Source organism: Pieris napi, chromosome 2, assembly GCF_905475465.1.
Source record: "Pieris napi chromosome 2, ilPieNapi1.2, whole genome shotgun sequence".
Lineage (NCBI taxonomy): Eukaryota > Metazoa > Arthropoda > Insecta > Lepidoptera > Pieridae > Pieris > Pieris napi.
The window spans coordinates 6,047,440-6,074,262 of record NC_062235.1 but is presented as its reverse complement, the minus strand read 5'-3'; the positions used below and the strand labels follow the sequence as shown (position 1 = coordinate 6,074,262).

General features: G+C 34.1%; 1 protein-coding gene across 2 annotated transcripts; it reads left to right on the top strand.

Moving 5' to 3' along the window:
- The first annotated feature begins 24 nt into the window (after nucleotides 1–24).
- Nucleotides 25–21,663, top strand: LOC125062061. Of its 2 annotated transcripts, none has more exons than XM_047667666.1 (9): nucleotides 25–189; nucleotides 5,919–6,093; nucleotides 6,168–6,234; nucleotides 6,393–15,267; nucleotides 15,541–15,644; nucleotides 15,944–16,129; nucleotides 16,845–19,000; nucleotides 19,128–19,556; nucleotides 19,687–21,663. In XM_047667666.1, exons 2-9 carry the CDS (start codon nucleotides 5,927–5,929, stop codon nucleotides 20,948–20,950), a joined length of 13,248 nt encoding a protein of 4,415 aa, XP_047523622.1. In that variant the 5' UTR covers nucleotides 25–189; nucleotides 5,919–5,926; the 3' UTR covers nucleotides 20,951–21,663. The 2 variants fall into 2 exon arrangements, with proteins under 2 accessions (XP_047523622.1, XP_047523625.1); XM_047667669.1 differs by lacking the exon at nucleotides 25–189 and adding an exon at nucleotides 1,096–1,305.
- The last annotated feature ends 5,160 nt before the right edge of the window (nucleotides 21,664–26,823 follow it).

Genomic DNA, 26,823 nt, shown 5'->3' with positions numbered 1-26,823 from the left:
CTCCGTGGCTGTGCAAATCGAACAGTTTTGAGACTCAAACCGTGAACTAAGGAGTGCCTAAAGCCAATGAGACATAAAAATATTACATAAACTAAGACTAAAAATAAATTTATTAAGGTTCTAGTGATGGTTCGACGTGAATTTTAAAAGATTAAGTAAAATATAGTAACTATCGGTATAATTAAGCAGGTTAGTAGCAATTTACTAAATGATACTGGGCCGTGGCGATATTAGGTTATTATTTCGTTGTACATTAAATATGGCGTCGCATTGAAACAATTGTATTGTGACGCTGCAGAATAATAATTATAATTCGAGTTAATATTGTTTTCTTCTTAAAACTAGGTAGGTATGTTAACATTTTTGTATCCAAAAATGTAATAAACGAATTTGTACCTTTCTACTACTTAGTTTACTTTTTTAAACTGATAAGGTAAAGGATCCTTAACCTCTTGCGTAACATACAATGATTTAGCTAATTAGGTAGATATGTATGTTATATAACTGCCTATAACCTAGATTATAGTTTCTACATCACATCTAAAGTTAAGTTTAATACCAATAAATTTACCTGCTAGGCGTTAAAAATTGGTAGTCATTACAAAGATTATACTAACTAAAAATTAAGAAGTTTATACTAACCAGATTTCTTAAATGTTTATATTATTTTACTAGAAAATAGGTTAATTTGAAGACCTAAGTACATTGAACGTAACTTAAGTTACCTAACTTGCTTACAGGCTAGAAAGACTAGATGTCGACTAAAAATCGGTTCAAAATCGACTACGTTGTTTTTATTGCTAACATCTGGCAACATTTAAATTATTGATCATTGATGGGTTATAAGTTAAATTAGATATCTTGCATGATGTTGCATAGAACTATCAAATATCACGCATTCATGCACATTTTATGAAACAAGAAGCGTTTCTAAAATAATAATCGCTAAATTCTATTGTATCATGATAATGATATTTATTTATCCCTAATGGGAAAGGCAAAGGTTCTATTGTATCATTTACAAAAGTTACAAGTTTACAAATAGTTCCTACGTAGGAATATTATTGGTTAAAACAAGTCACGTGACCATGATGGGAGGTCGCATAATTTGTATTGTGCCGCGTGAGGGCTGTGTTCGCTGCGTGCTGGCCGCCATTTTGATGTTCAATGTTCATTTCATTTGAGTTACGATGCCGTGTGGTTGTGAAAAGAAAACGAGCACGAAATCTTCAGCGCCGGCGCTTTTATTTAGAATAAATGAATAGCAGCTGTTCGCAGTGTTGAAATTGTTGTGTATATTGACAGGTATCTACGCTTAATACTTAAAATCAATGTAATCTTAAAATATTATGTTCATGTTGAAACGGTTGTGTCAACTTGAATAATTTTTAATTGTGTTGTGTGTATATCAAAATCTCATCATTTATACTATTTACTTTTATTTCAAGTGCAGTGAAAATCTTTATTCCTATTAATTTCGAATCTTGACTAAGTACATGCCAAGAATGTTCAAGAAGTACTAATTTGGCAGTTTGCCGGATGTGGTATTTTTTTATTTACACGAAGGTAATTTCGAGAGTTTTGACAAGCTCTACTGGTTATATTGTTATCTTTGTGGTTAGTTAGCCTATATAAATTATGAATATATATATGGTATATTCCTTTGCCCATACGCTCTCCAACTTAAACCTAAAATTACTATCAAACCGAATGTATTATAAATAAAACAACTTCGGAACTTATTACCTAGTAGACAAGATGGCGGATGTGTATGAGTTTTCATAAGGCTCAGAAATACTATATATTTTACTTAATATGAAAAAGATTGCAGCCCACGTTTATATTAATAACATATTATGTTTTCAAAAGTTATCTTTCGCGGTTGAGAACGGTTAAATTTAAGTGTGTGAATAACTAGTTAGTACCTATATCGAGATATGTTTCTCGTGGTAATTAATTATAATTACGAAATATATAATTATATAGTTATTAAATAGCCCAAAATTATGTTAAATATGCTTTTTGCATGGTAAATAATAGTAATTCATCGATGGTGCAGGTATCTGGGATCTACATATCTTTAGGCTCTGTCTGAATATTTATATATTACTAATAAAATCTTTTAAAATAATAAAATATATCTCTTATTGATGAACGTTTTTTGAAGTTTTAAAAAAGGTGACGTTTTCTACGATCCATTTTGCTTGTCACGAATTAATAAATTTTTAGGTTACCATCAGGTCAATAAATACGTGTAGTTGCACGGTGCAAAGGGCTCACGTACAAGTTGATGTCCGGGCCCTGGTCATAAAGAATAATATAATAATTAGGGCAATAAGTAGAAATTTACCTAAACTTGCATGTATTGTTATAACTGACATACCTTTTCTTCATTTTACTTTTATCAAACTCCGGACAGGCCTCAATGTATGTTTCGGAAACTTTAAATAATAAATACACATTGTGTGTGGACCTAAAATGTGTATAACTACCTATTTATTAAAATCAATAATCAGATAAAGACAGAATTACTAAATAACTTCAATAAGATATAGTATTTGTGCACTTAATTTAAAGGTAATTCTAATTTCCTATATTTCAACTGTGCTAAAAAACTGATGTGTCAGGGCAAATGGTCCATACTTATTATGTGTTATTTAAATTTCTAACTAGAAATTTACTAACTTTCTATTATTATTATCGCTAGTTCATTAAATAAATATGTTTTCTGAGATCTACTGCGCTCTATTTTAATATCGTTTCCTCTTATTATTATGTATATTATTTTATTTTATTCCTAATTTCATGTAAATTGATTCGGGTTTTGGTGCTTATAAATATCGTTATAATTTATAACCAACCACCAAAAGCCGAATTAATTTGCATGAAATATGCAATGCTATTATTTTTTAATGGGGGCAAACGGGCAGGAGGCTCATCTGATGTTAATTTATACCGCCGCCCATGGACACTCAATACTAGAGAACTCGCCAGTGCGTTGTCGGCTTCTTAAGAATTGGTACGCTCTTTTCATGGAGGACCCTAAGTCGAATTGGTTCGAAAACATTTCAGTGGGCTGCTATGCCTAAGTATAATGTATTAAATTGCCTAGATGTTACTAGCTGTTAATAAAATTATGATAAATTTATAGCTAAATATGCTTTAGTCTAACTAGAAACCTTTGAAAATGCACGTCACTTTTAAAACAAAATGCACAATATACATGTTTTTTTATATATTAATTATATACCACATACTGTTCAACCCGCGCGATTGAGTAACGTAACCAGACAATAGTTAGTACCTTTCTATATTTCTTGTTACATGGGTCGACTCATATTAAACGAAACGTCAAATCGTGTCTTTATGATTGATTAGTATTTTATGGCGTCTACTGCTACCGAACGAACATTCTCATTTACCATTGTCTCAGGTATCCGAACCAATTTTTATCTTAAATGTGATCTTCAATTTTGGAGATACTTAGGATTCTACCTCTTTCTGTTAGCTACTGTAATATTAGGAATCTATAATATAAAAATGAATCGCAAAATGTGTCGGTAAGCGCATAACTCAACAACGCCTGGACCAATTTGGCCAATTCTTTTTTATAATATTCCTTGAAGTACAAAGATGGTTCTTACGGAGAGAAAATTTAAAGAAAAATTAGTGAAAAAGTCTAAAAACAACACTTTTCTATATTCCCATACAAAATATTCGAAATAATACTTAAAAGTCAATTTGAATTACTATACCATATCATAAAGTTCAAGTGTTAGTGGAGGGGTTCCGGGAAGGTAAATTTTTATTTTATGACATAATGTATTTGTTGTCTTATCAATTTTCTTTTTTTTAATTTACTAGCTAGACCGGTGTCCCGAATAGCAGAATAAGTATTTAAAAAAAATAAAGAATCGACTGTTCGGCGGTACAATGTTCGCCAGGCCAGCTAGTGCTATATAAAATTATTTATAAAAATTAAATGTAAAATTTGTTGAAATATTAATTCTTGAGAAAAGATGTTAACGGTAAAATTCATTAATATTTGGTGTCAGAAGTGGGATATCTGAGATGTGATGTGATGAAGACTTTTTGATGGTGTTAAAAACAATATCGACAGTCAACGGAAAGGATTAGAAGCTTTTCTATAAACCAGTCTTCGAGACGAGGTACAGCGGAGATAAAAGTGGTCTCCAAATGGTGTTTCCTAAACACGCCAGTACCACAAGTTGGCCTTTATTGCTGTGGCAGCAGCAGCAGCAGGAACTGCTTAACATAGCGAGTTCGTCGGTTTTACATAGCGGGTGGCTGGCTATTAATGCCACGTCCCTACGCTTCGTGCTACAGGATCTTCACTGGTACAGCAATACTAAAAGCCGATTTACATTATCATTAGTGTTTAGGAGAGTGCTTTAGGATAGTACTTTAGTTGAAACATGTAAACGCTACGCTAAAGAACTTGCCTTTCAAGTTGTACTAAAGCACTCTCCTAAACACTAAGATAATGTAAATCGGCCTTTAGATAGCAATCGCGCTTTCGTCGCCACATCACGTCGACACAATCACCGTTAACTCTTGAGCTGACCACTGCCTCACATCATCTACGCACTCCCGAGCTACAGTCAAGATTTTAAAAGAAACTTAGTATATAATAGGTTTATGTATTTTATATTGTTGTAATTTTTTGTGTTAGGTATCTTTCGGAATGGAAAAATCATAAGGTTGTACAGGATTTATGATACCATACTTATTAATAATTTAGTGGAGTGTATGATACAGAAATATGACGGCGATAAATATAATTTACATGTTTTATCGACAATAGCAATAATATATACATGCTCTTTTGAATCCGGTATTAAGAATTGCATGTGTTTATCTAGTTTTATTGAAAATAGAATGATCTGACTCTTGAATCGATCGTTTACTTCGTGTGATAATTTACAAGAACATCTTATACAAAATTATTCTGAAAAACTTAATTTTTCTCAATGAGAAAGTTGAATTCATATACATATATATAATCGAAACGAACTAGTTTTTAAAATTCAAGGTTGACAATTGTTAATATTTATTGAAAAAATCTAGCCTTAAATATTTTGATTATTGGTCTTTTGTCTCAATATTTAAGATATTATAAATATATGTATTATTAAAATCTCAAAAACCGTCAACGCTCGAAGTCGTTCTAATAAACAAGAAATAAATCTAGGTAAGAATGAAGTAGTAGACACTTTTAACGTGGGTTTACCTAATCACAAACAGTGGAAGTAAATTAACTTTTTGTATCGATTATATCTTTAATTTTTATGTTCATTGTGTGTTGTGTCATGGTCTTGTCTTTACTTTAAGACTTATGGTTACCTTTATTTTTTTTCCTTAGTAAGTATTTAATAATGTATATTAGATGTAAGTGAGCTATAAAAATTTTAGCAGTTTTGTTTTATAAAAAAGTAAACATTGTGAGTAATGTAATCAAAATAAATAGTGTTGATTTTCTTAAGATTGTAATATTCTTAAAAATTTAAGGGGTTTGTTAAAATATGAATTATAGTGAAAGGATGTTAACAGTAAAGTTTCTAAAAGGATGTCGATTCGAAAGTCACAATCCTAACAGTATTTTTTTTTGTTTGTATACCTACCTACCGTTGTATATCGTTAAATTACCAGATAATAGAAATAACCCTGCTCGCTATTATTTGGTAGTGTTAGTTATGCACAAGATTTATAGAGTGGTTATTTTGGTAGAGCATTTATTTGTAAGAGTCAAATCAATGTCGAATTAGTTATATTTTTAGTGTGTAACGTGTGAATAAACATTTTAAAATAAAAAAAATATTATATTCAAGCTCTCCGAATAATAATATTGTATAAACATTCAATGCTAATTTGTAATTTGTTATTTTTATTTTGTTTAGTTACGAAAATGGAGTCAGATTACGATCGAAAATTCGAAGAAATGAAAGCTTATATTCCTTTCTTGGAAAGAATGATAACAAGGCTGGACATTGGCGACACACCGAGAAACCCGCGGCAGGCGCAGCTTGATAAAATCAGATCTCTAAGAGATTTATTACTAAATAAGAAAAAAAGGTTAACTATTTCTTAAGAATTTGATATCGTGTTCAATGTACTGTTTGACACTATAGTTACATTTTTCTTCACAGAATGAAAATGGAAAACTTATTAAAATGCGAACAAGTCTTGATAACTCTCCATGCAAAAGTCGAACAGGTATGTTTAAAAAATGTATTAAAAATCGATGTTTTGATTTTATAAATTCAAGTTAGCATACATTCGTAAAACATAAATAAACATTAATAATTTTGTGGATGTTGGCAATAGAACGTACAATGTTAGTATCATTTATTTATAATATTGTGTTATTGCAGAGAGATGCTGTAACGGAAAAAAGAGAATTTGAAAAAAAAACTGAAGCATCCGATTTAAAAGAAGCTAGAAACAAGTTAAAGTCAGTTGTTTCAAGACTGAGCCCAGAAGTAGATACAGATGGTGGTATCGTAGAAGTAGAATTGAAGAGAAATACAGAGCAAGTATTGTTTCAGAGAAGACCTAAACAAAAAACAATATCGCCCATTAGGGGCTTAAGAAGTGACGATAAAAGTTGTTTACCACAGTCATCTAAACGAAACTATACGCGAGTTCTGCATTCTCCCGAAAAAAGTTCCAGACATTGGCCTGAGAGTTCGAAAACAGAGCTGCCTCTTATTAGCCATAGGTCACCACGAAAGACCTCACATAGATATTCTCCTTCGTATAAGAAAGAAAAGAAGAAGTCAAAAAAGTCTAAGCAAACTAAGCTAAGGGATCATCTTAATATAACCCTGAAAGTTCCTGAAGAGAAGTTGAATTCATTGAATACGGACGACATAATAACAAGAATTATCAATTGTAGTGACAGTGACGTTGATATTACTACGCTACGTGAATTGCATTCACAGATTTTAGGAGAACTGAAGCATACTGGAGTGAAGGATGACATTTCTGAACTATTGCTGAAATCTTGCAAAACAAACACTAAAAATAAAGTTGCAATGGCGACTGAAATTGAAGAAGGTGAATTGTCTGATAGTGAAAGTGAAGCTATAGAAAATATTTATGGAAGTTTAGTTATTACGAATAAAGACACGTCCACGTCAACTGTTATAAATGCAGAAAAAGATAAATCTCGAAAAATACAAATATGTCTTGTAATTAATTCGGACAGAAATGAACAAGATCCATCAAAACAAGAAGTCACTGAAAATAAAAATGCTACGATTGTTGATAACTCGGAATTTCAATCTTTTTCTCAGACTGATGCAAATTTGAAAGTAAATAAATCATTGGAAATCGATGAAAATCAACAACATGGAGTTCTGGATGGTATAAGTAAAACTCTTAATTCTAATTTATTCAAAAACGAAGATAAACAACTACATAACAGGCAAGAATGTGAAGCTATGCTGTTACACGGCAAGCCAATTGATAAAGACAAAAAAGTTGCGGACAGAGATATCCCTGAAAAAGTCAACGAAGTTGATGCAATTTCCTCAAAAGGGACGCAGTCTACATGTGAGAAATCTATTAAAGACGGTAAAGCTACAGAAAAAAGTGTGCTACTAAATACTGAAATTAAAACTGAAACATTGCCGGATATAAAAGGCATTGAAGAAAGTAAAGCAAAATCTTTTATTCCTAACTTTTATAAGTCCGATAAAGTCAATGAAGCCAGCGAAGTGGAATCGGTTGTGAAATCTAGTACTTGTCAGGAAGTGGTGGATGTGCAAATAAACAAATTAAGCAACGAAAGAGAATCTGTTAAAAATGTTAATACGAAAAGTTCTGTTGAAATTCCGCTTTTAGACTTAGAAGCATCTAATAAAAAAGACATTGTCTCAGAGATAGATATTTTACAGGCTTTAAAAAAGGAAATATTAGGCGAAACGACAATTGCACCGATAATAACATCTACTGATGATACCAATACTCCGGCTCTTCATCAGCCTAAAATAACCAAAGTAGCGAGAGCCCAAGAAATTGTGAAAAAGAGAATATCGATTGAAAATTATAAACAGAAATGTAATGAACCTACGAAACCATTGTTTTTCCGCGATGTTAGTCAAAAGAGTTCGAAAGAAGATCATAACAAAAAGCAAAGCTTAAAACTAACAGAGAAAGAATGTGAACGATTTAAATTGCCAATAAAATTACCTTTAAACGATAGTTCTGAAGATGACGATGATTTAATGGAGTCGTTAAATGTTTATTCTGATTTGGCTCCGAAGTCGCCTGATCACGAAGACTTTGCCGATTTGGGAATAAAACCACCAGTTATAATACCCTCTGACCCAGTTAAACCTATCGTAGTCAATTCTTTTCTTGATGTCGATATGAGAAATGTTGATGATTTTACTTATAAATCTGCGGAATATACCGCAGATTTGAATATCAGCACTGAAAAACATTTAAAACTATCTAACCCTCGCAGAACAAATTCTCGTTGGGAAATCCCACAATCTGACGAAACTTATAAGCCTGAAGGAAAAGTTGTGTTACCCAGCATATCTTCAGACGGCCAACAACCTAGTATGATCGCAAGTAGAAATACATCGGGTTCACACATGACGCCTAGTCGACTAAGTGCCACAAACGTAACACAACCTACATCAATTGCATCTGATAGTTCATCAATATTTATGCCAATGACTCCTAATGCTAGGACTTATGAAATGAATTCATCTCGTGTTGATTCAGAAGATATTTCAGGTAGTAAGCATGTTTATGCTCCTATGTTTTCAGGAGGAAATAAAGGTGATAGAAATGAACAACGTAACAGTGAATCATATATATGGGAAATGAATACTATGTCAAAAGACATTGAATTCGACTCGAGAGATTCGTTTGGAAGATACCAACGTCCTAATACCCCTATCCAATCATTTCCCAGGCACGAAGGTAAGTCTACGCTGTTACCATCGTTTGGAAGAATAGAATGCCCATCTACTCCATTGCCCTCATTTGGAAGAAGAGAGTGCTCAACACCCTTGCCATCATCATTCGGAAGAAACGAAAGAGCAATGACACCTGTTAACTCGTTTACCTGCATGGACGGGTCTAGAACTCCCGTTCATTCTTATGGCAGGACTGATGAGGCAGTAAGTTCTACTTATCAATATAACAGATCAGAACGTTTAATAACACCGGGTCATACATTTTCTCAGTTTGATGGTTCCTCAACACCGATTCATGCATATGGTCGAGCAGATGCGCCAACAACGCTCGCTCATCCCTTTGGCCAAGAGGCTAGTCAGTTAGATAAACGGTCTTATTCGTTTGGGAGATCAGATGATCGAGGAACACCTACCCATTCATACGGGTCAGGAACATGCGCTAATTTATTCGGACAAGATGGTTCGGGTACACCGGGTTATTCAAATTACTCAGAAGGTTGCACAACACCGTCTCATTCGTTTGGTAGAAGTGATTATATGAGACAATATCAAGTCACAAAGCCAATCCATGGAAGAAACGACCCAAGACTTAACAGAAGTTCCGATTTTGACAACTATAAGAAACGAGAAGACAATAGGGAATATGGATTTTATAAAGAACAAAAGTATAATCCTGATTATGGTTCTGATCGGCGAGGGCCAGATGATTTCAGGAAATATAAACAGCATTTTGGGAGAAAAGATATGAACAGGGTTCATGATCGGAAAAAAGAGGGATATTTTAAAGACGTTGTGTCGGGTAAAGATAAATTTGACAAACGTTACACTAACAGTAAGGAAACGTTAAGCTATCGTGATAAAAAAGAATATCAATTTCATAATGACCGAGCACCATGCAATACTTATGAAAATGATAGTGATTTGGATGGTAGGTTATTTAATAAAGATAGAAGTGAAAATACATATCTTCAAAACATAGAACAAAACAAAAAATCGTTAAGTAGTTTTGATAATCGAAGACGGCGGGCTCAAAGTGTTGGTAGAATTGATAATTTTGGTAATCACCAGCGAGCTACTAGTGTTGCTAGACTTAATAATTTTGATAATCGCCGACAACGAGCTTCTAGTGTTGGTAGGGTTTTAATTCGTGAACGCAGCCTTGATCGAACTACTCACGATAATAAACAAACCACAAATAAATCTGATATTGTTAGTAAACGCAAAGATTTTCGTCGGGCATCTAGTGTCGGTAAGGAATTGCACATTCCTCGGTCTGAAAGCTTTAAAAATATAAAGGACGATTTACGTTTATTTAAAATAAAAAACGATCACAATATTGAAAAAAGATTTGGGGCCAAAAGTAACGTAAAAACAAAAAATTTTCAAAACAAAAGTGATACTAGTACTGATACTAGGAAATCGGACTTTAATACCCAATTTCAAAAGACACAATCGATTAACCGACGTTCTCCCAGAAATAATTATCAAAATCCTAAATCGCGTCGTGATTCAAAGTTGCAACATAAGGAAAAGCATAAGAACAAATCGCAATTTCGCTATCATAAGAAACCTGGGATAATATATTCCGATGCTAACATATCGAAAGGTACTATTTTGGGTCCCGGTTGTGGTGTTAAAAATTACAAAATACCAAAAATTAAACGGCCTCTGGAAATCGACAGTGACAATGTAACTGATAATATCAAAGAAAAAATTTCAGAGGAAATGAGGGATAGGAATAGCACGAACTGGTCAGGAATTAGGATTGAACGTATCGATTCAGATAAACAGAATTTTAATATCGATAGAGGCGATAATAATAGCGATGCAAGTAACGACAAAAAAGTTAAAGCGAACTTAGATATTAATAAAACTAAAGATGAAGAAAGTAATCAAAACGTTATGAAATTGAGTTCAAATAGACGCATAACCCGTTCTTCTGTAATAAGCACATCCAGTACTGACAGTTTGAATGAGGAGGTTATTGTAAAAAGGACTAAAAAGTGTAAAACAAAACAAATGATTTATGATGAGTCAGAATCCGAAAATGAAGAAAACGTGCAAAGGCATGTCACTGTTCATAGCGAATCCATAAGAGTCAGTAAAAGCTTAGAGCATAACCCATTGGAAAGTTCCGATTTACCTTACAAAGACGTTTATTTGGGAGATAATGCGTCAACCCAAAAATTTACACATAATGAAGAACTAAACTTGAATATTTTGGATCGAAATAATGAAATGGATAAAAAAGGATTTCTTTCGACTGAAGAATTGAATATCGATATGGAAAACGCAAATACTAAAAAAATTGAACATAGTGACAAATATAATGTTACTCAAGACATTAGTTTACCAGCTGCCGAATTAAATATACCAAGTAGTATTTCAGATTCAACTAACAATTTACAACATCTTAATGCTGTAAATGAAATTAAGAAAAATATTAATCAAGAAGTTGTTAGTACAGTGAAGGAAATAATTTCTAAACAACCCGTTATAAACAATCCTGGTAACGAAATTGTTAACTCTAGTTTTGGAGATCTTGAAATCTTTTCAGATACTATTGCAACTGACCCTGTACTAGATAACATAAATGCGCTAATTGCAGATTTAGATCACGATATCGATACTGTAAAAAGTAATGAAGATCGCGGTTCCTTCAAACAAGATTTCTTGTTAGATCATATGTTCGACAGTATTAAAGAAAACCCTTATATGGATGGTCAAAACATAAGTGTAGAAAACAACATGGATTCTACGTCCAAAGAGATGTCTCAAGACCAAAATACCGATGAGCGTACTAAAACTCTTGCAGAAGATACAGATATGTCGTGCAAAAATGAAATTGTACCAGAAAATAAAAATGTAACTATGGCTGAATTAGATGTTATATCTAAATTAACTTCTATTTCCTCTAAACGTGAAATGAAACCGAGTGAATGTGTTCCTAAAAATATAGATGTGGACAATAATAGTAGTGACGCAATAGTGTCCACAACAAAAGATGATATAAAATTACTTTCACATGAACAAAATACATCGACAGAAAGCCACGCTAATTCTACCAGCAGACCAGATAGTACAAACAATGTTGTTGATCAACACAGAATAACGAATGCAATTGCGCCGGACAGTACAAATGAGTCAAATGAATCTAATGATCTAATTTCTAGTTCAAATTCAGAAGTTCAAAGTGCTACCCTAACTGTTGATTCATCACAAAGTGTTGATAAAAGTGACAGTATTGGTAATTTTTTGTCAATACTTCAAGATAAAACTAAAATAAGAGAGTTATTAAGTATGTTAGGAGAACAATCATCAGAAAATGAAAAAATTAAAAAGAAATTAGAGAAGCTCAGTGCAATTGTATCGGACGATGAAGATGATATTAATAATGACTGTAATATTACAAAAGGTAGTTCAGGGAATACGACTGAAGCAATACAGTCGAACGACGAAGTAGTTGAGAGTAAATCAACGGCGCATCCCGATGATACTGGTGAATTAAATGTTCATGGACACAAAAGTGATAAATTAGATTCCTCTGTAGAAATGAAGAAGCATAATGATGATACCACCGAAGGTGCAAATGCTAATGATAAAGAACTTTGCAACAATATAAATAAAAATACATCGCCTAATGGCGAAACTGAGTCTGAATGTGCAAACGGTACGACAGTTACTAAGAAAGGACGGGGAAAGAAATTTGGAAAAGGTGGTACAGCAAAAAAACGATTAACAAGATCAGTTGCTGTAGCAAAAACAAAGACAAATAAACCATCAAGAGAGCTCTTAAATTTACAGGCGGACATAAGAGAAATGTTTCTGAAAGATGACGAAGACATTTTGGGAGGTACCACAGGTTTGAGAATGTGCCGCTTAGCTAAATTAGGCGGCGAAAAATCACAAAGCCAATTACGAGAAGAATCGCCGAAAACTGATACAGTAGAAAAGTCAAAAAATAGTGAAGATTCGATAATAGTAGAAAAAACACCGAAAAGAAAATATACTAGAAAAATTAAATCTGACAGGTATAATAAAATTAACGAAGATTCACTTAGTGTTGTTAATAAAGAAACAGCATCTGAAAAAGATCCATATATGTTTGAAATAGAATCAGTAAATGAATCTATATCAACTGCGGAAAAGAGAGAACATTCCCCTGAAAACGACAGTGATTCAGCCGAGTCATCTCAATGTGAATCTTCCGAACGACTTTGCTCCGGACTGAAGAAAAAGCCAAAACGTAAGCGTAGTGCTTGGCAATCTGGTATAATTCTAACTAAGAATAAGAAAAAGAAATTGATAAATACAAAACCGAAAATGATCGCTGCAGATTTTCTTGAAAATGCAATGGATGGAGAACGGAAAGCTAAAATTCCGAATCTTAATTGCTATGTCGATAAATTGTACTGTTTTTCTAAAAGTATCGCCGAATATGACTGCAAATTATGTGATAAAACTTTTACAAATATTGTATGTCATTATAGAAAAGAACATCCACATAGCGAAATACCCTTATCACGTATGAGCCCAGACATAGCCCTGGAAGCTATTAAACAATGTGAAACAATAGACTTTCGAGCTATTTGTCAAATACCAAGCTATCGTTATGTTTGTAGATTTTGTTTTAAAGAATTCACAAAATGTAAAACATTAGAAAATTTCTTTTGGCACATAGTAAGTGCTCATACTGGGGAATATAAAGAACCATGCACTGTTTGCGAAGATAATGAGAAATGTCCGCTCGCTTTAGATATACCCCCACCTCCCTTGAAACAGAAGGGGCAGTTAATAGGTTACATATGTGGCAATTGTAATTATACTCAGTTATCGTTAGAAAATTTGAAAACACACGTAATTACTAGGCACAACGACGAACAAACCGAAGTTTACACAATCAATATGTCACACTTGTCAGTAAAAGCTTTAAATTCTCTTTTAAAACAAACAAAGAAGATAACTATTAATAATGAATCAGAAGAGCAACGAGTTCTGAGAAGTACCCGAATCTGTGCTAATTCGGCCATGAACGATGAAACAAGTGACATTGCCGATGAAAGCGATAATGCCTCGAGAACTGCAATTTGTCATGAATCTAATTTAGGGAATTCAAAGAAAATCACCAAGATACATTCTAAAATAACATTTGAAAATGATACTGATAACGAAGAAATCTTACATGTCTCAAAGAGCAATGTTACAAGTTTAAAGGTAAAAGAAGAACCGAAAGACATAGACGAAATTAGGGAATCTGAAAATGAATTGCAACAACGAAGTGAAACTTTAACACCATTCGATGAACCGAATGTTCAAATTACAGACGATAAAGAAACTGAACGCGGTAAAGATATTAATGAATCGCCACATCTTAAAGTTACTTACACCGATTCAGGTTCTAAGCTCTATGTTTGTTGTATTAACGGTCATCCACATTATAGAACAGCACTTATGATATCCTTTAAAAAGCATATACAGGTAGCTCACATAGATGATAAATGGGATGGTTATTGCTGCATTTGTAAAGTTATTGTAATGCCCCAAGGACTCCATAGTTACAGAAGTTGCTTAGACCATTTGATAGATAATCACTTAGATAATTTCCCAGTGTTAGAAATACCTACTGAATACCCAACAGAATGTTGTGCAGAAAAACCAATAGAAGTTCAAAATTCACCAAAACCAATTTTGTCTGTTCGACCACTATCCGAACTCCTTCCGACTACCGCAACTTATGCAAAGAGCGATCAATCGCCACTACCAGTCATAGAAAATATTGTAAGCTTAGGGAATTCAACAGAACCTCGGTTATCCTATCCAACGCAAGAACCAGTTCAAGATAAGCATAAGCGTTATCTGTACGAAGAGGCTCAAGCTGAAATCATGTCAAAGAAACACATAATTATTTTAGATGCAATGATAAGTAAAGACAAATTGGTTCAAGTCTTTAAATGCGCGGGTCGTTTTTGTTCGTACACCACAAATAGCGCTGAGGACGCATTGCTTCATGTATCTACTCATTCTCGTATAGGCGGTGACAATGCTTTGAAATGCGCTTATTGTGACTTTGATTGTTTGGACAATGCGATTGATTTGGTTACACATGTGTTTAAATATCACGGGTTCTGTCAGTATGTGTGTGGCTATTGTTTCTACAGAGCGACCGCTAGCCAACTTGTTAATACGCATATTGGTAGAGTTCACGAAAATGTACCGGTAAAAACTATTCTAAAGTCATCGTTTACCACTGAACCAATAGAAGCAAACATGTTATCAAGGGAAGCCGCTGTACCGACCTATGTTTGTACTTGTGGTAAGTACATGTGTATAGTCTATAACTATTATTATAACATGTTTAACGTGCAGGTTTATTATGAATCATCAATATATAGTACTTAAAACTCATAATGTCGTTAAAATTACTGTTGTAACATGTAAATATTATTTTTAGCATATTGAAGTGATTTGATTGATTTGTTGAAGTGTAGTATCTCAAAGAATTTTCATTTTCAATTTCATCAAATTGTTGAAATGTTCGTAATGTAGGAGTTACTTGACATTCTAACTCAGAGTGTCTCAATTTCAGATGATGAAGATGGGGTGAAATGTAAATTCAAGACTTATACACCGGGAAAACTTTGTGAACACATTAAGGGCAGACACAAAGATGTTACAATCCATGAATGTTTTGTGAGTTTCCTTCTATTCGTTTTGTGTGAAGTAATTAAGTAAATTGTTGATAGTGGCTAAAAAATTATATTTATATCTGTCCCGTACAATATGTCTATGGTCTAAATTCTTTCGTGCAGTTCTCAGCTTTTCAAAATACTGTTGAAATTGTTAATAAATCTCTACAAACAAATAGAATGACGATAAAACAAGTGCTTTGCGTATAAAGATTACGGATCCATGAAGATAAAATAGATCCATCCTGCCTTCTAACTGGGAGTTAAGTATTTATCCTCCAAATTTTTTTTTTAATATTGCAGATCTGTAAAGCACCATCAGACTCCGTTGCAGCATTAATCCATCATTATAAGTCGCACGGGCTTAAACTTTATCAATGCGCGTGGTGCGTATTTGGTGCCGACAGTGAGAATGAATTATTGACCCATTCGTCAATCCATCACGCCGTCTGTCAGCCAAAAGCATATCTGAGAGTCATTACAAATAAGGTAAATAAAATGTAAATTTTTAACTATTAATATTATAATTAATTATTAAACCTTGCTTCGTTCAAAGTCAGTTCATTAGTATGATGTTCTAACATTTTCTATTCCTATTGCTAAGTTAAAATTCAAAATTTACTGTTTATTTCACCCTAAAACAGCGGCGGCTTCTTATCCTGTTGATTATAGGATATTCTTGAAACTGCTGGCACTAAGTATTTTTATTTAAAAAGTATGCAATTTGTTTTCAAAAGGCACTTATTTGTGCTTGTAAATTTGCCAATGATACGAAATAAATTATCATCTATACCAATATTATAAAGAGGTAAAGTTTCTGAGGTTGTAGGGTGTAATCTCTGGATGAACTGCACTGAAAATTTCTTTTACCAAGGGAAAGCCACTCTATTCGTGAACTCTTAAGCCGAAAAGTTATAAAACTTTAGGCGGTAGTCCTATTTACACAGTTGTAGAGTATTACAATGACCACGAAAGTCAGCGACAGCATATATCTAACATTTATATTATATAAAAAACAAGCCCTCCGCCGCGTCTATCAGTCTGTCTGTTAAACTCGAAACTACTGTACGGAAATTGCGGTTTTCACTAATATTTTCGGATCACAGTTATCCGTGTGAAGCCTGGAGGAAGGGACGAGTCGCTAGTTAGCTACTAAACCTTAACAGTAATAGATTATATTTCACGCGCTTGTTTTATGTTTTAGGAGGGGACTTCAGAATTTAGAGTACTGCCACTAGCGCAATTGAATAAATCTAACCTACCTACCAAATCCAACATAACGGATGTGTCTCCAACTGGAGTGAGAGAAAACCCAGTCAGGGAAGCGGAGAGATCTATGGATTTGGAGAAACTAATAGGGCACACAACATCTTTCAATGAGTCTACAGCTATCATAGAAAAGGAAACACCTAATGAAGTATCTTCAGATGAGCCCAGCATTGCCGAATCAATGCTCAACTTTACCCCAGAGCCGCAATCAAGGTCATGCACCTCACTTGCTGCAGTGACCATAGACCATTCAACACCTATCGTCAAGAGCGAGGTGGTAACTCCAACTTCACCAAAACCAGGAACCTCCACTGATGTCATTTGCATAGACAGCGATGACGAGGTTCTCAACACATCAAATGTGTCCAGAGATTCTAACTTATCAAATACCCCAAGCATACAAGAGCCACTGGGCTTAGAAATGTCTAACCCTTTGGATGACCCAGTAAAATCACAGTTTCGTTTGAAATCTTTGTACAAATGCGCCACGTGCTCCGTAATATCAAAAAATGGTCTCGTTTTTAAAACTCATTTATCAAAGTGCTTCCCTAACCAAACATACCACATACCATGTGCGTTCTGTCCTTTTAAAGGTACGAAAACTAAACTTCTCGCTCATTATACTCAAAATCATCTATATAAACCTAAATCAACGGACCGAAATGATTCTCTTGACTCGATTGGACCACAGGATAAAGCAAAACAACAATCAACCGAAAATTCTTCTAATATCGTTCTTTCGGCAAAAAAAGTGGGAGGAGTGCCATTTAGAGAGCTAACTGCTAAAAAGAATTCCAAACGAAAAACATCTCCTGAGAACAGCCTAGGACCACCTGTGAAAGTAACTAAGTATGGCCCGCACGAAATCTATAAACTACCTATAAACCCTATTTTTGAAAATTTTATATATTGTTCACTTTGCGAGTTCACCACTAAAGTTCGTTTGAATATGGTACGTCACTTGCAGTTGCACGCGAGTCAACAGCCTGTACCGCAAACGGCTCCCGTGAACCCCGTCCCGCATTTAGAAACCAACGAAATGCATTTTGATAAAATGCTTAATTTAGCTTCCAGCTCGCTTGCCAACAGACAAGATAAACTCAACAAAAACGAAACCCCGACCATCCCTATTCCTCTGGAAAGGGCATCTTCCTATCCCAAATATGTTCCAGAACGAACACGCCATACATGTGGCGCTAAAGGCTGCTCGTATATTTCAGTCGATGAAAATATGTTGAAATGTCATTGGGAGACTTTACATTCGGGTAGCAATGATTTCCACTGCGTGCATTGCCCTCCTTACCAAAAATTAGACACGACAACACCGCTGACAGCTTCTCGTATAATCGCTCACCTGAAAATGCACGATGCTAAGCTTTACGCTTGTTCCCAATGCCGATTCTATCATTTCAAACAAACGATAGTCGAAAAACATGTCAATGAAGCACATAATCGCGGTGACGTCATGGTCGTCAGAGAAGAAGTAAACACTGTTCTTCAGATAACCCCTCCCGTGTCTGCCTCCACAGCACCGACTATGGACTTGAAACCTTGGCAATGTGGTCTTTGTGAATATAAAAGTTTATTGCGTCCCGAAGTAGTCGAACATTGCGCGAAAATACACAATTCTAAAATGCAATTTAAATGCGTTTATTGCGCGTTTAGAACTTCAAATGAAGAAAATGTCACCAAACATCAGTCGCAATCGCACCAAGAGGTTCCTGCTGCGACATTTTATTTCTATTATCGTGAAGGGTCAATGCCTAATCAAGCCGATGGGACTCCATTTTGGAAAATTCAGAAGCAAAACTATGGTACTTCCGAAACCAAGATTAAATCTGAGAAGGGCGAGGCAGTTTCTTCAAGCACAACTCCCGTTACTAATATAACACCTCCCGATGTCAATCTTAGCATCGTAAAGCAAGAAGTAGTCGAATCGATCGAAGAAAGCATTGAAGATCTTTGTAAGTTATTTGGTCAGTTTTGCGAGCCGAATGGCTTAAGTTACAAATGTCCATTGTGTAAAATTGTAATCGAAGACACTAAAGAAGCCATGCAGTCTCATCTGTATGAAGAGCTACAATATAGAAAGTAAGTACATGTGTTCACACAAATCACAAACTTGTTCTATTAAATAATTAGCTTAGCTTGGGAGATAAAAAACGTTAATCGTTTAATGGTAAAACCAAAACGATATTTAATGAAAAATATGTTTTAGGTGGAGTTGCAGTATCTGTTTCTACAAGGCATTCCATAGGCGTGGTCTAAGCGAACATATGACATCAGAGCATCGCGTCAATCGAGACCCCGTGGAGCTACCTGTTGACACTCGGGTCGAAACTTGGGTCACGGGCCTTCTCCAACATCAAGAGGCCCATATTGATAACTGTAGGGAAAAATTGGCTAAACAAAAAGCTGAAATTATAAAAAAATCTCAAGGCGCTAGTGAACTGAAATCTCTCTTGATTCCTCAAAATACAACTGTAAGCAATGTGACAAACATACCCAGTAAAGAAGAATTGGAAAATAAGTTTGGTGCTCTGGGTGTCTCTAAGGACATGGCTTTTTGTTGCCCAAAGTGCAACGAAGTTATTAGAGAAGAATGTACAATGCGTAACCATTTGGAAAGTGAATTGAATAAGATACGGTAAGTACTAAACATATATTTTTTATTCCATTTTATCATAGAGTGATTTAAAATAAACTTAAATAAAAACTATATTAAATAATTAATTCTTATTCTATTTACTTATGTTAGTTTGGCACATGTATTTCAGATGGTGTTGCAGTATTTGTCCTAAAACGTTTACATCCTACCATCAGGCACAGTTTCATTGTAAGACCCACTCAGGGCAGTCGTCTCGTCCGGTGGAAGCTCCTCGAGATTCGGCCGTCAGGACGGCCTGGGTTGATGCTGTACTAGAGGTTCAAAAACTTAGTATGAACTGTGCCCCTCAGTCAGTCGACCAGCAACGTCGGTCTATTTCACCTGACCCTTCAGACAACTCTTTACTAGTAGTACGATACGAGGAAAGAGTTTCAACGCCTGAAAACCAGTCAACGTATTCGAGAGAGTCCTCCGATAGCGATGTTGATAGGCTCGTTATCACTGAAATCAAACATAGAAAGCGCAAGGCAAACACCAGCTGCAAATATTGCGACTTTTCATCTAACAAGAAGAAAATCTTAAATGAACACATCCTCCAAATCCATTATGACCTAAAACCGTATACGTGTGAATACTGCAAGGTGACCGGAACTATAAGTTATCTTAAAAGACATCAGAAAGTCTATCACGCGATGAAACCTATAAATATAATACCTACCCAAGTTCCAACTGAATCGCCGTCTGAGTGGGTTAAAACAAAATTGGACGTGCCGTCAATTGGAATCATTTGCCTCACTTGTCAGTCACCTGTGTTACAATCGGAGATTTCCGATCATGTACATGAAAATGCTGAGACGGAATTCGGTCGTATAGGCGAAGTAATCATCAAATGCTCCACTTGCAGTACTTTACACAAAGACATTCATAAGTTCGAAGAACATAGGAAAAAAACACATTCAAAGGATGGCAATTATGTGTTTTATAAACTCACTAACCGGCGAGTTCAGGCGAAATGTTCATACTGCCCACAGAAATTTACATTAAAGAAAGATTTGAAAGCGCATACAGAAGCTTCTCATTCCGAGCAGATGAAATATGCGACTTTAGAACCGCAATCATCGAAGGTGATAGTTTTGGATGACGAAGAAACGATGGGTGAAGAAGTAGCGTTGTCTCCTACAAAGCGAGTAGCCAGGAAGTCCACTTCAAAGCTGCCGTTTTTTAAAGCGGTAGCGCGAAAGTCAACCTCGAAATTGCCGATAGAGTATCAGGAAGAGTATTCTTTCTATGGTACAAAGCCTCGTTTAGACAGGTTGGAAAATGTCACTACTATGATGCCATTCTACAACTCCTATATGCCAGTTACCTTTGAAAAGCTAAGTGGTGTATTAAATGTCGATCCAAAAGTAGTGATAACCAAACTGCCAAATTAAATGTTAAAATAAGTGATTGTGTTAAAATGTTGTGAATAAAACGTCGTAGGGACGTATAATCTGTGATTAAAGTATTCATAGAAATATATTTCTTAACTCATTCTTTGTAAGATTATCAATAGAAGACAGGTTTTTAGACTGATTTGTGACTGATTTTTTGTTGATGATAAACAATTTTTTCGAAATTGAGTGTTTGCCTCTGAAAGTTTTTTATTGTGTTCAGAGAAAGTCAATAGAGTCTTGGAGAGTTTAAGTTGGTAGCTTATTTTCTTTTTAATTTATAGTTTATAAGTTGATCTATGATAGTCTACAAATGAATGCTGTCAAACCTAATTTTTAGATTAGGAAATTATAGTCGGCCAGAAACTATGTTAAAACTATTGGATTCACAAGATACAATTATATTTTTTTTACAGAATCTTTATTGTTCTTAGATTTAGATTGATTTAATTCATGTAAGTGCAACATTTATTATGTATCTTAACTTTTGTTCCTGCTAAATTAGTACCATCTTAACAATTACTTAGATATAGTATATTTGTAATTAATAAAATAAGACTTCAAATTACTCATGATTTTAATAACAATAACAATTTGGGATTTATAATGTATATGTAAATTCAGGCTATAAAAAAGCTCGAGTGTAACTTTTTTCTTGTTTTCTAATGAGAAAAAATATTGCATTTATAAATCAATAAAACTTTTATACCATGTGTTTTCTTATTATTCAAATGTTATGAATATCTCTAGGGTGACGACTTGAGACGGTGACAAAGTAATGCATAATATGAATACAGTTTTCCAAACGAACAAATGAAGAGTTAAAAACCGAGGTGCTTTGTAAGTACCAACAAACTTGTTAAAATTTGTTGCAAAACGAATCTTGTGTGAAAAATATTTAACACAACAATACTAAAAACAAAGTTTATGTATAGAGGCACATCTATTGTTTCCATTTTCAACGTGAAAGTTCTGTCTGAAACTCGACTACAACTCACGGAACCGTATGAAAGTGGACTCGCATTACTTTAACAATGTAGATCATTGTCTTGATAATATCATACATGCTAGCATCTAGAATAAATAGTTAATACTGAAAGTATTAAACAGATCCAATTTGTCTTTTTAATATCCATTTCCTATTCAAAACTCGTAAAAATCAACTAAACCAAATATATGCTTAAATAGATTCTTTTTGCATAATTAAAATCTTGTCTACTAATGTATTATCACTAAAAATCTGTATCACATTGCGCTACTAAGACTACAAAGAGAGAGAGATGTATTTTATTAAAAGGGTTAAAATAAATTAGATCTAAGAAGATCTAGAACTAAAATCAGAGGTCTTTAACCTCCGGATGAATATAGTAACACAGGCATACAGGTTTTCAATTAAAGTGTAATTAATTTTTATTGAAACTGTATTAGAAAATTACACTGCAAAATTGAGATTTTCAAAACAAACAATGGAGTATAATTAATAATACGTTAGACAATCCTTGTTTTTTTTTTATAAAATCGTTCTTTTTTTCCCTGAAAACTGTAGTTTTCTTTTTGTGGATTTTTGTAAGCGAGTCCCTCTTCAAGGTAGCAGTAATCAGCCATCATGCTAATATCCCATCTTTCTTGGTAACGTTTCTCCATCTCCTTTACGTCATGATGGTACCTCTCCCTGTTCCTCGCTGACTGTTCCAAGATTTTGATGAAGTATGACGCTCCTATTGATTCCCAGTTTCGTTATAATTTTCGACCATGTTGGCTACAATTCCTTTGTACAATCTGTTCGAATTTGAGGGCCTACAAAAATTTCTTCTTTCCTTCATTGCTCGTGCAGGAAATTTGTCGCAAAGGTATTTAAAGCAGTTACTTTGTTTATTTAAAGCTTTGCAAACTGCTTCATTAATACTAACTTTATTTGAAGAAGAGACAAAAGAACTAATTTAGGATTAACTCGTCAAAAGCTTGAATATGATTTTGAAGTCTCCAGAGTTGCCAACAATATAAGCTATATTTTATTAAACGTACAGCTCAAGATTTTCACACGCTTCATTGAGATGCGGAGTGAGCAACAGGCATCGAGGCATACATCCTTCAAACTTCTCTTAGAAGAAACAATAAGTAACCTCCATGATGTGAAATCATAATTGTCAACTCCCAGTTTCAGGATTTTTGAGATTGAGAGGATTGAAAGAAATATTCCGCGAACTCTTTTTCACGATGCCTGCCTATACCACGATGTGGTTCCTGGAGCTAACAGATTTTTGTCTTTTAATTGTGATCTTAAGATTTGTGCAGCATCCTTTGATAGGCCCAAGTCTCTCACTAATTTATTTAGTTCAGCATGAATAAACTGTTGACATACTCGTATCTATATATTAGGATTGAATTCGTCTTCATTGGTTTTTTTCGTTTGAACTTTCGTCTGATGATTGTTGTTGGATTGTATGAAGAAAAGGTGGAGGAATGGAAATTCCTGATCCATAAGATACGGTAGGTCGGTAAGCAGTTTGATCAGGATACTGAATATTATGTTCATTTTAAAGAAATAATTTTAATGCAATTTTGGAAATATCAATAAGGGAAGTTACTTTCATTTGTTCTAGTACAAAATATTTCACAAGGTTTTTTTTTAATTTTGTAAAAAACTTCACGTGATGGGCTCAAACCAAATTTAACTTCAGAATCAACGTCCCCATAATAGCTAAGGACAATTATCAAATTCGAAACACCAAAAATTGTGTCGGCCTGTGTGATTGCCTGTACAGCGTAATGTGATGTCTAAAAATTATATTTGTATTGTCACCGTATTCTATAATAATTAATTCTACCGGACATCTCGAATATCAAGAATATATTTTCATATTTTAAAATTCGAAGTTTCCAGCGTACAGTAACTTTTTCGCAACTTTCAGCCACGCGATATAGAATATTTCGAAACGACTGTTGAAATAGAAACAAAAAGTTCTCTTTTTATTCCAGAAAGTTTGCCAAGAGTTTAGGGTTGGCACAATCATTTTTATAATTTTAATTTTCTTATATCCTGTGGAAAAATGATTTATTAACTGAATTCCCATGGTAATATGGTCTCTTATTATTTAAAATGAAAAATAATGTTAAAGTCTAGAGGAATAAACAACACGTTACTGTATATACATATATAATATATCTATTATCTACGGTGTATTTTGCGTTCCTTTTTTACTTTTCAGCTAGATTAATCTGTTCTGTTGTTGACAACTACAGGTTTGCATAACTAAGAATTTTAAATGAGTGATAACCCTAAAAAATTAAGCCTGATTTTTATGGAAAAAAACGTTCACACGAATTACGTCGTATTTGAAATATACCGTTGAAATCAAATGCATTCAGTGAACTTTGACTACGTTCACTTTCAGAGCTGACTGAAACTAAATTCAACATTTCTAGTTTACAATTTTTGTAATATATGGATATGTCAAAGCCCGCCGTTAATAACAAAATATACCATTGTCAATCCTAGTATTATAAAATCAACGTCTTCGAATAATCGCGCTCATAAAAAATAAATTGTTTTTTTTTTTCATGAAATCAGTACACCGTAAAAATGCGCTCGACTTCAATTTTGGAAATACACGCCAATCAATTTAGTATATTCTGAAACAGGTTTCATCCATACTTTATTTTATCTGCATTTTACAACTTCGTATTTATATTTGGAACTTTATTTATAAACTGTAAGCATCAAAAAAGCGTTAAAAAAATAAACATATTTTCATAGTTTTAAAAGTACGGACAGCAAAATGTAATCATTCTCAAGTAACGCTTTAATGACTGAAATTATATTTTAATGATTAAGAGTATGTCTCTTTCGTTTTCTACATAGTACCTAATTTCTTTCCGTGACCCATTCATTTATCATTATTAAGCCCTTTCGACCGAGATTGGTCAGCCGCAGTTTCTTCATTAACTAATCGCTTCATCAATCACTAACTAAACGGCAGATTGATAAACTGGGGAACTTTATTAATGCAATGACTCAAATGGTCTTATTTTTTATCAAAAAAGTGTGATTGTGGCGTAAGTAAGGTATGTTTAAAGTTATATGTTTTACTGCACTCTGCAGTAGATATATTTATTTAACAACAGCCTATGAATTCCGAAATGATGAAGCCCAGCTGGCATTGTTACTCCCTAACCAATGATGACGTCATGTGTCGTCAAACAAACCCTAAGTTTGCGTAACGTTGATGTAAACTTGGATTTTATCTATGAACAGAAGTCGTGTTTAGGTTATTTTACTTGTTAAATATATTATGTAGTGTATAAAGTTTTGCACGAGTGTATCTAGATGGCACTAGCTGTTATTTAAAACGCGCTTTCAATGTGTTTGCAAGATTTATATTGTCAGTTAACATATTTAGATTAAATGAGTATTGAGCTATCGAAGAAATTTTTATTCAGTTTACTCGCGGACTCACCAGGGAGCTTGGATAGAATTATTCATTACTATTACGAGAACATACGCGGACTCTTTCCCTCCACACTCCACATACATACATCATTCCTCTCTGCTTTTTGGTGTTATATGACATCGTGATCGATGGGTAGGCAACAGAAGCCAAGCATATCATACCAGAGCGACTTAGACTGCTTATTATTCCTAAACGTATAACAGCATCTTTTCGCGGTAGATTAAGCAACAAATGCAACTAAATGCTGAAACAACCTGCCACCTCCAATCCGCGACATTACGTCTTTCAAAATAAAATGTAAAAGTTATCTTTTGGAATGTCAGTTAGCTGAGTTGCGAATTTAGCTACATTGTCTTCATATTTCATGTTTGTTTGGGTTTGTAATTTGATGTTTAATGCTTTTAAATAATTTTATTGTTTGATTGTGTTTGTTTCTTTTTTGTATATGTCATATGTGTGTGTGATTTCATCAAATAAATGTATTTTCTTTCTTTAACTAAGAATGACATTCAGAAACGAGACGGCGCGAACTATGATTTTCGTATAATTCGCGTCAAAAATGAAATAACAAACAATTTCACGTCATCTGGCAAAATTACTCGCGAAAAATAACATTTAGGCCCAGTACACATGGTGAAACGCAACTGCAACTACTAGTTACTTTTGAGTTTATGCCATAGATACCTTTGAGAGACAACACACGTCGCTACTATAGTCGTATTTTTAATTAGACGAAGCCAACTGACAGTAGCTAATGTCACTTTGTAAAATAATGTTGCCACATTTAAAGTAATAGTGATGCATTCAGTTCTTGTTCAATCAGATGAATGAACAATGAGTGTGAATAGTCAATCATTTCAAACAATAAAAGAATATTATTTCTATTTCAAAATTGTATAAAAGTGCTCTGATATAAGTTAGGTACTAGTACTATGTAACTACAATCAGTTTTTTGACGTCTTATTGCAAAGCGCGGCGCGGCGACTAGTGCCATCACCGATCATTAATTCAGGGGTTTTTACTTTGTCACAACACTATTTTTATTTCATTAAAAACTGACAACACCGTAAACGTCAGTTGATATCGTCTAATTAAAAATTCGACTATAGTTTGAAACCGGTTTGAAACGCGTTGCAGATCAGTTGCTTTGAAACCAGCGTGCAGGAAACTCGTGTCGGATTTGGTTCCGTCTGGTCTCAAAATCGGAATGATTGTGACTAATTTCATCATATTTAGGTTGCGGCGTGTGTGGAAAACGTTTGAAACTGGTTTCAAACCTATAATTTCAAAAGGGTTTCGTTGCAGTTGCGTTTCACCATGTGTGCTGGGCCTTAGTGAAATTATTGGCTGATTTCATGGTTTAATAGAAACTCATTTGACTTAGACTAAGTCACCTACTTATGAAACAAAACAAACCAGTGA